Here is a 15474-nt window from a genome sequence, read left to right as displayed (position 1 = left end):
AAAGTAAGCCTACCAAATGCAAGACATCAGATAGGGATCAGAAGCCTTCTGTCCAGGTTAGCTAAGGCTCCAGGACAGGATAACATGGTAGACAGGATACAGGTTCCAAACACAGGTTGTAATCACAAGATATAATCTTACACAAGGGTTCATCTTCAACTGGTCAATAGGATAGGTCTCTGGAGGGATCAGGATGTCAATACAGAGGCTACAAAGAACAGGGCAGTAGTCCTACACTACTGACGTTAACACGACCAGTGGGAATCCTGCCTCTATTACAGCCTAAATAAATAAACAAACAAACAAACTACATTCTACCCAGTCAATTGGGAGTAATGGCATAATCCATAACATGCCAAGAACTGCAACTGAAAATAGGCAAATGCCTATTTTTAGAGCTAGGAGACATGAACAAAGCATGTAATGTTGCATGAACCTGTTCCTGGAACCCTTAGAAGAGGATACCATTCCCTTATGAATTTCTTTAAACTGGATGCATATACAGAACACTCCCAAGTGATTTTCTTTAAAAAACACCTCTCTGATCACCTTGATTCAGAAATTTTGGACAGTTATCATGTCAGAAAGGTGCATACCATATGACTGATAATTATGTGATACTTACTTGGTGTACATTTTGGCTGAAATGTTTTTAACGTGCCTATTTGAATACATGATCTGTAGAATAATAAAAGTACTGCATCCTTGATGCTGATAGTATATGAGACTCCTTCAAGTCTATATTTAAGATTATATTCTTAGTTTATTTTATCCATTAAATTTCTGTAATAACAGGTGAATATGTTGGTATTCTTACAACTGCATGTTCTTATAATTGTAATAATAAAGCTTTAAATAAAACTCTATTTCACTTCTAGTGTTATGCACACTTGCTGGGTAGTATAATATTGTAAACATCCTGGGCATCCAATCTTTGTCATTTTTTAAAAAAAAATTCCATGGAAACAAATATATGCATATTTTATGTAAACTCTACATTATTATATTTAGTATTGTGGCTATGTTCAAAAATCTGTCTCTGACAACTGACAATCATCTTACCTCATTTTGGAGATCCCTAATCATTTTGCTTTTCCTCTCCATTTCAGTCTTCAAAAAGTTGATCTGGAAATGCAAATTAACAATTTAATACATATCCATAAGTCTACCAATAGGCAAGGCAGATGTAACAAAAACATTCCCAACAGAGATACATCTTTCACTTTGGGTTGGTCAGCTTTTGGTTTGGGAACCTTCCCAAAAAGGAGATTCTCCTCTTTGTACCCTACATTATACAGCCTTTTAGAAAAAATAAATAAATATGGTGTTCTCTGGGGACCGTGCCACTTGAAGGTGGGGGGAGGGAGGGGGGAAAATGGAATGCTCCACCATTTTTCTAAGCAAAACAAAATACCTCTCTACACATGGAAAAATAACAGAACAGAGAGAATGCTAGTCTTGAACACTTTTCCTTCACCTGAGGTTTTGGCATACAGGGAATTTTGGCACAGGGGGACATTACATCACTCAATCCTCCATCTCTATCTTGAAGGTGCAGGGCTGACCCAAGTGGATGTTTTCTGAATATCTGAATTTCAGTCTTAAGCTGTTCCACCTATTTCTCTACATAAATCTACCTACCTGTACTTTAGATTCATTAATATCCAACACTACATTCTTCCAGCTTCTTTTACATCTTTATGTTTAGGGAAGCAGCAACTCCTCTATTTTTCAATCAACTGTAGTGAAATCTAACATCTTCTGAGTGGACCTCTGCTTGTACAGTGGGATTTTCTCCTGTCTTCTCCCCTGCAGTCCCCCAGCCCTCCGGACCAGATTTTGGTAGTGCACAGGGAGCTTCAGGGGTGGGGGAATCACTCCCAGCCCCTCCCTATTCATGGCAGAAATTGTTCCAAGTATAGGAAGGCCTAATTGGATACAACCCATTTTCTCTTTTAAATCCTGCTTCAAGAAATAATTATTTCTGCAAAGCATTTCTGAACCTTTACAGGGTCTCTTACTCAGTGTAGCTTCCTACCTAGGGATGGGAGAACTGGCAAGGTTCAAACTTGTCAAGATTTTCCCATTTTCACCTCTGAGCTTAGTTTGTCTCACTTCCGTTCCAGAATGTGAGCTTCTTTTTGGCGTACATTTCTTAAAGTGCACACCCAAAATGCACACTCCCCACCCACCCCCGACTAAAGCATGGAAGTGCACATTTTGAAAAACTGCACACATTTCAAATGTGACTGAAAGTCTGGGAACTTGCAAGTTTTTCCAGAAAATCGTGCTCCCATTCGTGTTAGTGTTCAGGGTTAGCAAATGGCATGAGTAAAAATGAACCCAAATGAAATTTTCATACGTCTCTATTCCTGTTCTCCTATACTTTTTCCTTTTTGCATCTTCTTGGCCCTTTATCAAAACTTGGGTCTATCCCTGTACTCCAGGCTTGGCCATATAACTAGCATGTAAACTTCCTGAATGGAAAACTAGTGGTGGTGATAGATATGAGAAAAGAGCAGACTTCATTCATTCATTTCATTTATATTTCTATACTGCCCCATAGCCAAAGCTCTCTAGGTGGTTCACAAAAATTTAAAAATGATTTAAATACACTATATAAGCTATAAAACCATTCACATTTAAATAAGATATTATTATTAAATAAGATACGAATGTTTATGTTACATTTTATTACCTTAATTTGCTCAGAGTCAGACAAGAGCTTTGCCCCCCGCCTCACAAAAGACAAAAATAGAACCAAAATAGACTGCTCCATGCACAAAGCTAATGAAGGAGAAGGTATTCAGCTGATTTATTTGTCCCATAACAGGCTGGATTCCCATGTTATAATTTTTAATAACATTTTATCGATTTTAGAATAAACAGTTTAATACAAATATTTGCTAATATTCTATACCCTATGTATTTCTCTCCCCTTCATGGATCACTGCCTTGTTGTGGCAAAGGGGCTTGCGTAACTGAGTGAAGCCATAAGCTAATGGCATAAGCCGTGCAGGGCCACCCAAGACGAACAGGTCATGGCGGAGAGTTCTGACAAAATGCGGTCCACTGGAGAAGGAAATGGCAACCCACTCCAGTATTCTTGCCAAGAAAACCCCATGGAACGTATCACAAGGCTAAAAGAGATGACGCTGGAAGATGAGCCCCTCAGGTCGGAAGGTGTCCAATAGACTACTGGGGAAGAGCAGAGAGTATTTCCAAGTAGCACTAGAAAGATTGAAGCGGCTGGGCCAAAAGCCGAAAGGACACTCAGCTGTGGATGTGTCTGGTGGTGAAAGGAAAATCCGATGCTGTAAAGAACAATATTGTTTAGGAACCTGGAATGTCAGATCAATGAATCAAGGAAAGCAGGAGGTGGTCAAACATGAGATGGCAAGATTGAACATCGACATCTTGGGAATCAGCAAACTAAAATGGACAGGCATGGGTGAATTTAATTCAGGTGACCATCATATCTACTACTGTGGGCAAGAATCCCTTAGAAGAAATGGAGTAGCACTCATAGTCAACAAAAGGGTGGGAAAAGCAGTACTGGGGTACAATCTCAAAAACGACAGAATGATCTCAGTACGAATCCAAGGCAAACCATTCAACATCACAGTAATTCAAGTCTATGCCCCAACAACTGAGGCCGAAGAAGCTGAGGTTGATCGGTTCTATGAAGACCTACAACACCTTCTAGAACTAACACCAAAAAAAGATGTCGTCTTCATCATAGGGGATTGGAATGCTAAAGTAGGAAGTCAAGAAATCACCGGGATAACAGGCAAGCATGGCCTTGGTGTACAAAATGAAGCAGCACAAAAGCTAATAGAGTTTTGCCAAGAGAACACGCTGATCATAGCAAACACTCTTTTCCAAGAGCACAAGAGACGACTCTACACATGGACATCACCAGATGGTCAATATCAAAATCAGAGTGATTATGTACTTTGCAGCCAAAGATGGAGAAGCTCTACACTCAGTAAAAAGAAGACCTGGAGCTGACTGTGGCTCAGAGCATGAGCTTCTTGTTGCAAAATTTCAGCTTAAATTGAAGAACGTAGGGAAAATCACTAAACCATTCAGGTATGACCTAAATCATATTCCTTATGAATATACAGTGGAGGTGAGGAATAGATTTCAGGGATTAGACCTGATAGACAGAGTGCCTGAGGAACTATGGACGGAGATCTGTAACATTGTTCAGGAGGCAGCAACTCAATCCATCCCAAAGAAAAAGAAATGCAAGAAAGCCAAGTGGATGTCTGATGAGGCTTTACAAGTAGCTGAAGAAGGAAGGGAAGCAAAAAGCAAGGGAGAAAGGGGAAGATATATCCAACTGAATGCAGAGTTCCAGAGAATAGCAAGGAGAGACAAGAAGGCCTTCTTAACTGAACAATGCAAAGAAATTGAGGAAAACAACAGAATGGGAAAGACTAGAGATCACTTCAAGAAAATTGGAGATCTCAGGGGAACGTTTTGTGCAAAGACGGGCATGATAAAGGACAAAGAAGGCAGGGACCTAACAGAAGCAGATGAGATTAAGAAGAGGTGGCAAGAATACAAAGAAGAACTATACAGGAAAGATCTGAATGTCCCTGATAGCCATGACAGTGCGGCCACTGAACTTGAGCTGGACATCCTCGAGAGTGAAGTCAAGTGGGCCTTAGGAAGCATTACTAACAACAAAGCTAGCGGAGATGACAGTCTTCCAGCTGAGCTATTTAAAATCCTAAAAGTTGATGTTGTTAAAGTGCTGCATTCAATATGCCAACAAATCTGGAACACTCAACAGTGGCCACAAGACTCGAAAAGGTCAGTTTACATTCCAATTCCAAAGAAGGGCAACGCCAATAAGTGTTCAAACTACCGCACAATTGCACTCATATAATATGCCAGCAAGGTGATGCTCAAAATCCTACAAGCTAGGCTTCAGCAGTATGCGAACCGAGAATTACCGGAAGTACAAGCTGGGTTTCGAAGAGGCAGAGGAACTAGAGATCAAATCACCAACATTTGCTGGATCATGGAGAAAGCAAGAGAATTCCAGAAAAAAAGTCTATTTCTGCTTCATTGACGACGCTAAAGCCTTTGATTGTGTGGATCACAACAAACTGTGGCAAATTCTTAAAGTGATGGGAGTACCAGACCACCTTACCTGTCTCCTGGGAAACCTGTACGAGGGTCAAGAAGCAACAGTAAGAACCAGACATCGAACAACCGAGTGGTTCAAAATTGGGAAAGGAGTACGACAAGGCTGCATATTGTTGCCCTGCTTATTTAACTTATATGCAGAGTACATCATGAGAAACGCCGGTTTGGATGAATCACAGGTCGGAATTAAGATTGCTGGGAGAATTATCAACAACCTCCGATATGCAGACGATACCACCCTAATGGCAGAAAGCGAAGAGGATCTCAAGAGCCTCTTGTTGAGGGTGAAAGAGGAGAGTGCAAAAGCTGGTTTGAAACTCAACATTAAAAAAACGAAGATCATGGCATCTGGCCCCATCACTTCTTGGCATATAGAAGGGGAAGAAATGGAAGCAGTGACAGATTTTACTTTCTTGTAGGGGTGTCAGAGAATTTCTTGCCGAAACTTATTCCAACGTATTCGGCCCCCCGAAGTAGTTTCGGGGAGAAATTCTCCCTACCCCCCGCCCCCCGCACCCCCCCTGGGATGGGACTTACCTTTCCCAAATGTCGCTCCCGGTGGTGGGTCGCAGTGGCGGTTCGGCAGGGCTTCGACAGGGGCGGGGGCGGCAGCCGGTCGTTAAACCGGCTGCCACCGCCGCCATTCCAAGAAAAGTAAAAAAAACCAAACGCCCCCGTGATAGGCTACGTGACGATTAACATAGCCTATCACGGCTAGATTTGCAAAGTCAGCCGTGATAGGCTACGTAAATCATCACATAGCCTATCACGGGTGACTTAAAAAAAAAAAAAAAGCACGTACAGCTAATGGCGGCCCCCATAGGGAGCCGCCATTCGCGTTCCTTATTTGGTCGCTGTAGTCTACATAAAGATTACGTAGACTACAGCGACCAAATAAGGAACGTGAATAGTGGCTCCCTATGGGGGCCGCCATTTGCGTATGCACTTTTTTTTTTTAAGTCACCCATGATAGGCTACGTGATGATTAACGTAGCCTATCATGGCTGACTTTGCAGATCTAGCCATGATAGGCTATGTAAATCGTTATGTAGCCTATCACGGGGCGTTTTTTTTTTTTTTTACTTTTCTGTTGAAATTTGCGGCCGGGGAGACAGGGCGCTTCTCCCTGGCCTGAATTTCGGCCAGGGGCGTGGCGGGAATCCTCCCCCCTGGCCTGAATTTCAGCCAGGCGAGGCGGGAAGACACCCCCCGCTCGCATGAACTTCGGGGGGAGAAGCGAAGCGTCTCCCCCCCACCGCGAAAAAAGCTGCGGGACAAGGTAAATCCCTTTTGTACATCCCTACTTTCTTGGGCTCCAAGATCACCGCGCAGACGGTGACTGTAGCCATGAAATTAAAAGACGCTTGCTCCTTGGGAGAAAAGCTATGGCAAACCTAGACAGCATAGTAAGAAGCAGAGACATCACCTTGCCGACAAAGGTCCGTCTAATCAAAGCTATGGTTTTCCCAGTAGTAATGTATGGCTGTGAGAGCTGGACTATAAGGAAGGCTGAGCGCCAAAGAATTGATGCTTTCGAACTGTGGTGCTGGAGAAGACTCTTATGAGTCCCCTGGACTGCAAGGAGGTCAAATCAGTCCATCCTAAAGGAAATCAGCCCTGACTGCTCATTGGAAGGACAGATACTGAAGCTGAAGCTCAAATATTTTGGCCACCTAATGCGAAGAGAAAACTCTCTGGGAAAGACCCTGATGCTGGGAAAGACTGAAGGGAAAAGGAGAAGGGGATGGCAGAGGATGAGATGGCTAGATAGCATCACCGATGCAATGAATATGAACTTGAGCACACTCCAGGAGAGAGCGCAGGACAGGAAGGCCTGGCGTGCTATGGTCCATGGGGTCACAAAGAGTCGGACACGACTGAACGACTGAACGACAACAAATGTATTTCTGTACCATGTACAGAATCCCAGATCACACTGGCCCTGATGCTTACATGTAGTATTTTACAGGTTGTAAATCAATTATTGAAAACTGAATATTTTACAGGAACTGTGGTTTCTGTATATGATTCCTGTAAAGATTTGCCCTGAGCATCAGCAAATGTCCGACCTCTAAAAATGCTCTTGAATTATCTGTACAGGATCTATGGCAGCAGTTTATAATGGAATAGATTTCTCTCATACACACTTATCTCACTAGAAATGTATTATTGTACTGTCAACCAGCTTAATTCCAGGAATAACATTCCTGTTTATAGCCTTCTTAAGCCTCTAAGCAAAAACCCTCTTGACATTCTCACCTGACTTCCAATAATTCTGAGCAACCTGATGAAGTGTGGGTGAAGTAAATTAATTTTACACATTTTTCATAAGTGACTTTGAAAGCTCTGAAGTAGGATTTAAACAGTGTTTACTGGATCGTTCCTGCTAATTCCTTCTCCAATTGTACTAATTTTTCTCACATCTTCTTGAAAGAAGCAGACAATGATTCTGCCACATATCTATGTGTGAAGGGAGGAACCCTAATTTCCAGCAGTGGAGGCAGGGCCAAAAGGTTGCTCATATTGAACACTACCCTGACAAGGTAGGCTGCCACCACCCCTTACATCCAACTGAACCTGAGCCAGGTGACTCTCAGACCTTACAGGACACTCTTAAGGATTATGAATCAAGGGCCCAAGCCAGCCCCCTGTATTTCAAAACGTTAAACAGTGGCAATAACCAAGAGGAAAGCTCTGGACTTAGCTCCAAGGCTGAATTGGAATGAAGCACACACACATTCAATTGTGATAGGTGGTAAGTTTATTTACAAAAGCGAAAGGGGATACCATATAAAATGGAGCAATTGTTGGAAACAATACTTACAGGGCAAAACAACAAAGCTGACTACACCTGTCTATATGTATCAGCACATCTTACGTAAATATTTACGTAAGACAAAATGGCGAAAAATAGGGAACGCAAATGGTGGCCGCCGTAGCCGCCACCATTTGCATATGCTGTTTCCCCCCCCCCCAGCCGTGATAGGCTATGTAAATAATTACGTAGCCTATCATGGCAGCCTGGCTGGACACAAATGGAGGCCGCTACAGCAGCCGCCACTTGCGTCTGCAGCAGCCCATCCGCGGCTGGAACTCCAGCTGCGGACAGCCCTGGCCGGCTGCTCCGTGGAGCTGCCGCGGAGCGGAGCTGGCCAGGCAGGATTCTGGGGGGGAGGACGGGATCACCTCCCCCCCGTCGAGGATTCTGGGGAGAGGGACGGCCGCCTCCCCCCCACCGCAAATCAATTCCGCGAAAAAGTAAGTGACTTTCGTACATCCCTAATCAGCAGCATGGGTCTTCCACAGAACAGGATCTCAGAGAACCATCAATCCAAAACAGACAATGGAAACGGCAATACAAAACCAGATGAAGACAAAAAACTACAGATGTACGAATCCCTTACCTGGTTCCGGTAGGGGCATCCGCTGGGGGGGGAGGTGCTCCGTCCCTCCCCCTGGAATCCTCGACAGGGGGGAGGCACTCCAGTCCTCCCCCCCGGAATCCTGCCCGGACAGCTCTGCTCCGCAGCGGCTCTGTGGAACAGCCGGCCAGGGCCGTCCGCAGCCGGACTTCCGGCCACGGACGGGTTGCTGCAGATGCAAATGGCGGCCGCCGTAGCGGCCGCCATTTGCGTCCTTCCAGGATGGCGTGATAGGCTACGTAAGTATTTACATAGGCTATCATGGCATACCCCCCCCCAAAAAAAGGCATACGCGAATGGCAGTGGCTATGGCAGCGGCCATTTGCGTTTCCTATTTTTCTCCAATTTATCCTACGTAAATATTTATGTAGGCTATTACTACGAAAAAAAGGGAACCGCAAATAATGTAGTGGGCGCTATTTGCATTTCTTTCTTTTTTGCCATAAAAGCCTATGCAAATATTTATGTAGGACAAAACAGCGGGGGAAAAAAGAACGCAAATAACGCCCACTCCGCTATTTGCAGTTCCCTTTTTTTTTTCACTGCAATTGCCTACGTAAATATTTACGTAGGATAAAATGGCGAAAAATAGGGAATGCAAATGGCGGCCACCATAGCTGCCACCATTTGCTTATACCTTTTTTTCTCCCTTGGCTTGCTGTGATAGGCTACATAAATACTTACATAGCCTATCACGGCAAAGACCAGAATGCAAATGACGGCCACGGCAGCCGGTCGAAAGACCAGCCGCCACCGCCACAGCCACCGCTGGAGCTGCCGCCGTCCAGAACATCTGCCCCAGGTAAGCTTCATCCCGGGGGGAATCCGTGGGGGGCGGGGGGGCAGGCCATTCTGCCACGGATTTTGGGGGGCCGAATGCCAGTGCTTTCGGACTCACTGAAATCTGTGGTGCAATTCTCCGCCATCCCTACAAAAAACAGTTTCTTATCCCATGGTTTTATACCCAAAAGCCTTTAGCAACGTAAGGTGATTCTTATTAGCCAATCACAACCTAGCTGAAGCAGTCTTCCCAGGCTTTCAGCGTGGGTGGTGGTGGTGCTGGTGATGTGTGTGTGATAGAAAGTTACCACCAACACTCAGCTGAACCTGTTCAACACAATTAATAAGAGTTCTGCTCTGACCTTGAAGCCAGGGACGATATGAGGTAACTAGGAGTGGACGAAAGTGACTTACCTGTCCTCGAAGCTTGTTCGCGGTGGGGGGGGAGGCGCTTCGCTGCTCCCCCTGCGAAGTTCAGACCGGGGGGAAGGCTTCCCGCCTCGCCTGGCCGAAATTCAGGCCTGGGAGGAGGCTTCCCGCCTCGCCCGGCCGCGAACTCGAAAGTTAAAAAAAAACAAAAATGCCCTAGATCTGCAAAGTCAGCTGTGATAGGCTATGTAACTCATCACGTAGCCTATCAGGGGTGACTTAAAAAAAAAAAAAGCGCGTACGCTAATGGCAGCCCCAATAGGGAGCCGCCATTCGCGTTCCTTATTTAGTTGCTGTAGTCTACATAAATCTTTACGTAGACTATGGCGAAAATAAGGGCAACGCAAATAGCGTTGCCCTTATTTTCGCCGTAGTCTACGTAAATCTTTACGTAGACTACAGCAACCAAATAAGGAACGGGAATGGCGGCTCCCTATGGGGGCCGCCATTATCCGTATGCGCTTTTTTTTTTTTTAAGTCACCCGTGATAGGCTACGTGACGATTTACGTAGCCTATCACGGCTGACTTTGCAAATCTAGCCATGATAGGCTACGTTAATCGTCACGTAGTCTATCACGGGGGCGTTTTTTTTCTTTTTCTTTTATTGCAATGGTGGCGGCGGCAGCCGGTCAAAAGATCGGCTGCCACCCCCGCCCAGGACGAACACCCGCCGAACCGCCGGCCGGACCCGCTGCCGGGAGGGACATTTGGCAAAGGTAAGTCCCGTCCCGGGGGGGGGTGCGGGGAGCGGAGAATTTCTCCCCGAAACTTGTTCAGGGGGCCGAACACGTTGGCGCTCGGCCCCCTGAAGTTTCGGGGAGAAATTCTCCACCATCCCTAGAGGTAACACCCACAGATCGCCTAATGGGCACATACTGGCTCAGTGTTACAGAATGGAACTTTTATAGTCTGCATTGCTAAGACAGAGAAAGAAAATGGATTTCTTAAATCCTGTATCTTAAATGCAACTCACAATATTATTTATGGTGGGCCTCTCTGCACATTCATTTCAAGATAATGAACAAGCTCCTCTTAAATCATTTGGCCAAGATTTGGATTACAAATGGACATTCTATCGCATTATAAAGATGAACGATATAAATACGGAAGTATTTGTGTTTCCATAGCATGGTGGAAAATATCCTATTCAAAGCAGCTATGTTTTGTACTGAGAAATGAAACCAAACAAAAATCTAAATGTACAGTAGTAATGATCGATGTAGTGAAGAGCATGGTCTGAGGGCACATGATATAGCTACCTGTTGAAGCTAAGCAGATTTGGGCTGGGTCATTGTTTAGATGGGGGACCACCAACCATGCCTTGAGTTCCATGATAGAAGAAAGATGGAATATCAATTAATGCAAATAAACAAACAACCTAAAGAAAGTCATTCATGTTCCTGTCAGTTCCAGATTGCATTGCTCTAATGCTCTTTACATGAGACTGCTCTTCAAGATGATCTGGAAGCTTCAATTAGTCCAGAATGTGGCTACCAGTGTATGACTGAAGTTGCCAATTCAAACCATTACACTAGTGTTGTGCCCAATCCAGCCACATATTTTGGTGAAACTTTTCACACAGACGAGGCTGTTGCTTTTTTGCCTCTTTCTTCATGCAGGCAGCAGGGCAAATTTCTTAGATATTTTGTACTGGGGAGTGGGAGTATGGTGGTACTCGCTGGTAACAGTATGAAAGGGCGAGTGGATGTGGGTGTTCTTTCTTGAACAAAATCCTTGTATGATGCTCCCCAATCTCTCCCACATTAGGGCCCTTCCTGGAATACCCTGGAATATTACCCTCCACTCTCCTCATAATACCACATTATGATGTTAAGCCATGGGTTTGCTCCTGCTAAGTCATGTTCAGTTTAAACACTTAGTAATTGCGAGTAGGCTCATTTATGTCCATTTGCACTAGGATTCTCAGCATACTATGCTTGCAATCTCACTGGGTGAGTCCCAATCTGGCCAACATTAGTAGTGAGTGAAGATGCGAGATGAGAAATTACTGTGGTCTCAGTAATTGAAGTGGGGTGGGGGTGGGGGTGGGGTGGGGACCTCTGCAGATAATCAGAGAAAATGGGTCAATATTGCTTGGCCTCTGATGTCAACACAGACACAATCAAGCACAGTGCTTTCATTCTTGCCTCTTTCTTCTATGCCCCAGGGTAGCTGTCTCAGTGTCAAGAAGTTTTATGATGTCCAGTAACTGGTTAATGGAAGGCTATGTGGATTTGTGTGTGGCTTGAGAACACTGGTTGCTGTATTATGCTGCTCTTGGGCATATAATAATAATGATGTATGAATCAAGCCTTTAATGGGTGGAGTCACTTTACTTTAGCCTTCTACCTACTAATGAACCTTTTAGCAAAAATGTGAAGAAATGACTGCTCATCGTCCGTTCTTTCTAATGTAGAAGTCCCAAAATCACACAAGAGATTTTCCACAGTTTAACCATCATCCCTCTTTTCAGCTACATGGATTAACAGACTGCAATCCAGTGCAGGTTTAACACCATCCAAAGCCGTTTGCACAAAGGAATGAAAATGTGCCTGGGGTGAAATCCAGTGAAGTGCTTCCACTGATGGAACTGCTTCAATCAGTGGCACTGGAAGGGGGCAATTCCCCCTCCCCCTGCACGTCTTCAAAATCTGTTTCAGAGGGTTAGGGGACCCTCCAGAGCAATTTATGGGAGGTGCAGGAGACCGCAAGAAGGAGGAGAGAGGGGGAAAGTCCTGTTGCATGAGTAACTTCCACTGGTAATACATAGAGTTTTCTGTAGGTGTAACTGGGGCCTTGGGTGGATGGACCTCTCTCCAGCAATGCAGAGGGACTGCCATGGCATCCTAATCTGAACATATAAGTCCATCTCTGGCCCACTTGCTTTGGCTGCTTCTGAGCCTGATTCAAGGCACTGGTTTTAACCTATAAAGCCTTACATGGCTCAGGACCTCAATATGTGATGGAGCATGTCTCCCAGCTCGAACATACCGGTACACTACGCTCAACATCTAAAGTCCTTCTCCAGGTGCCTACTCGGAGGGAGACCCAAAAGACAGCAACAAGGGAGAGGGCCTTCTTGGTGGTAGCCTCCCAATTTGGAATGATCTCCCCGATGAGGCCTGCCTGGTGCCAACATTGTTATCTTTTCGGTGCCAGGTCAAGACTAATCTCTTTTACCAGGCATTTGGCAGCATGTGATGAATTTTAATTGATCCTGGATTTGTTTTATAGTTTGGCTAATTGCTCAAAGTTGTTTTTAGATATACATTGTCTTTGTGTATACTGCCTGTTTGTGTGTTTTTATGTTTTTAAATTTTGCATATTGTATCTTTAATGTTTTAATCTTTGTAAACTTCCCAGAGAGCTTTGGCTATGGAGTGGTATAGAAATGTAACAACAACAACAACCACCCCATCCAACCAGCAGATCTGGAAGTTAACATTGCCCTGTAGTTCTTTAGGTGTGTTACTTAGGGATGGACGAAAGGGACTTACCTAGTCCCGCAGCTTGCTTCGCGGTGGAGGGGAGGCGCTTCGCTTCTCCCACCGAAGTTCAGGCCGGGGGGGAGGCGCCCCGCCTTGCCCGGCCGAAATTCAGGCCAGGGGGGGAGGCGCCCCACCTCGCCTGGCCGAAATTCAGGCCAGGGAGAAGCGCCCTGTCTCCCCGGCCACGAAAGAAAAAGTGGAAAAAAAAACCCGTGATAGGCTACGTAATGATTAACATAGTCTATCATGGCTAGATTTCCAAAGTCAGCCGTGATAGGCTACGTAAATCATCACGTAGCCTATCACGGGTGACTTTGGGGGAAAAAAAAGCACGTACACAAATGGTGGCGGCCCATGGGCGCCGCCATTTGCGTTCCTTATTTTGGCACGTCTAGTCTACGTAAAGATTTACGTAGACTACGGCGAAAATAAGGGAACGCTATTTGCGTTGCCCTTATTTTCGCCGTAGTCTATGTAAATCTTTACGTAGACTAGACGTGCCAAAATAAGGAACGCAAATGGCGGTGCCCATGGGCTGCCGCCATTTGCGTACGCGCTTTTTTTTTTCCCAAAGTCACCCATGATAGGCTACGTGATGATTTATGTAGCCTATCACGGCTGACTTTGGAAATCTAGCCATGATAGGCTACGTTAATCATTACGTAGCCTATCACGTTTTTGTTTTTTGTTTTTTTTCCCCACTTTTTCTTTTGCGGCTGGGGAGACGGGGCGCTTCTCCATGGCCTGATTTTCAGCCGGGCAAGGCAGGGCGCCTCCCCCCCGGCCTGAATTTCTACTGGGCGAGGCGGGGCGCCTCCCCCCCCAGCCTGAACTTCAGGGGGAGAAGCGAAGCGCCTCCCCCCCACCGCGAAGCAAGCTGCGGGACAAGGTAAGTCCCTTTCGTCCATCCCTAGTTGAGGACCCCTAGGATGATGGTTCTGGGGGATCTCAATTTCCATGCCAAAACCACTGTATCTGGGGTGGCTCAGGACTTCATGGCCACCATGACAACATGTCATTGGTCCAACACATGTAAAAGGATACATGCTAGATCTGGTTTTCTTGACTTGGCAGGAGGATGGTGATCTGAAAGTAGAGGAATTAATATCTGTCCCTTTGTCATCGTCGGATCACTTTCTACTGAGGTTTAGACTCTCAGCAGCCTTTCCCCTCTGCAAGGGTGGGGACCTATTACAATGGTCCGCCCCCAGAGGCTAATGGATTCTGATAGTTTCCAGAGGGCTCTGAAGGATTTTCCTGCGGGTATGGGTGGTGCTCCTGTCGAAGCCCGGGTCACACTGTGGAATGCAGAGATGACTCGGGCAGTTGACACGATTGTGCCCAAGTGCCCTCTCTCCTTGAGCAGAGCCTGGCCAGCTCCTTGGTATACACCTGAACTGAGGGCAATGAAGCAAGAGGGGAGATGGCTAGAACGCAGTAGAGGAAAACTCATGCTGAGTCTGACTGCACACACCAACATCTAGGGATGTACGAAAGTCACTTCCCTTTTCGAAGGGTGACATTCGTGTTGGGGGGGAGGCGCTCCGTCTCTCCCCCCGAATTCTGGCTGGCCGGCTCCACTCCGCAGGGATTCTGCAGAGCCGCCGGCCGGCTCCACCAGCGGCTGGACATCTGGCCACTGGCTAGCAGGGACGCAAATGGCGGTGGCTGTAGCCGCCACCGTTTGCGTCCCTGCAGTCAGACATGATAGGCTACGTAAATGTTTACGTGGCCTATCACGGCTGATTTAAAAGAAAGAAAAATGCGCGTACGCACGTTTTTTTTCTTTTAAATTAGCCATGATAGGCTACGTAAACATTTACGTAGCCTATCACGGTGTTTTTTTAAAACCTAGCCATGATAGGCTACGTAAACCTTTACGTAGCCTATCACATTTTTTTGTTTTGTTTTGTTTTTAACTGGAAATGGCGGCGGCGGCAGCTGGTCAGAAGACCGGCCGCCGCCGAACCGCCACCAGAGCTGCCGCTGCAGCCGCTGCCACTAGGAAGATCCGCCCAAGGTAACTCCCATCCCAGGGGGGGCGGGGGGGCAGACCGTTCCGCCACCCATTTCGGAGGGCCGAAGGCGCTGGCATTCGGTCTCCCTGAGATCCGTGGCGGAATTCTCTGACATCCCTACCAACATCCCCTTCCTGGGCAAGGTGCTTGAGCAGCTGGTTTGAGGACAACTCCAG

At 45.9% G+C, this 15474-nt stretch overlaps 1 protein-coding gene across 1 annotated transcript in view; it reads right to left on the bottom strand.

The window, feature by feature from the left end:
• The window catches only part of LUZP2 (leucine zipper protein 2), a 610103-nt gene that overhangs the window by 255574 nt on the left and 339055 nt on the right, over positions 1-15474 (bottom strand). The window contains exon 5 of the mRNA XM_084828127.1: positions 1063-1125. Within this exon, the coding sequence (XP_084684253.1) occupies positions 1063-1125 (63 nt within the window). The remainder of the gene's footprint in view (positions 1-1062; positions 1126-15474) is intronic.

The sequence above is a fragment of the Heloderma suspectum genome, chromosome 1, assembly GCF_057233095.1.
Source record: "Heloderma suspectum isolate Gila_16-S chromosome 1, 16-S_ref, whole genome shotgun sequence".
Classification (NCBI taxonomy): Eukaryota; Metazoa; Chordata; class Lepidosauria; order Squamata; family Helodermatidae; genus Heloderma; species Heloderma suspectum.
This window is presented reverse-complemented; position numbering and strand designations above follow the sequence as displayed.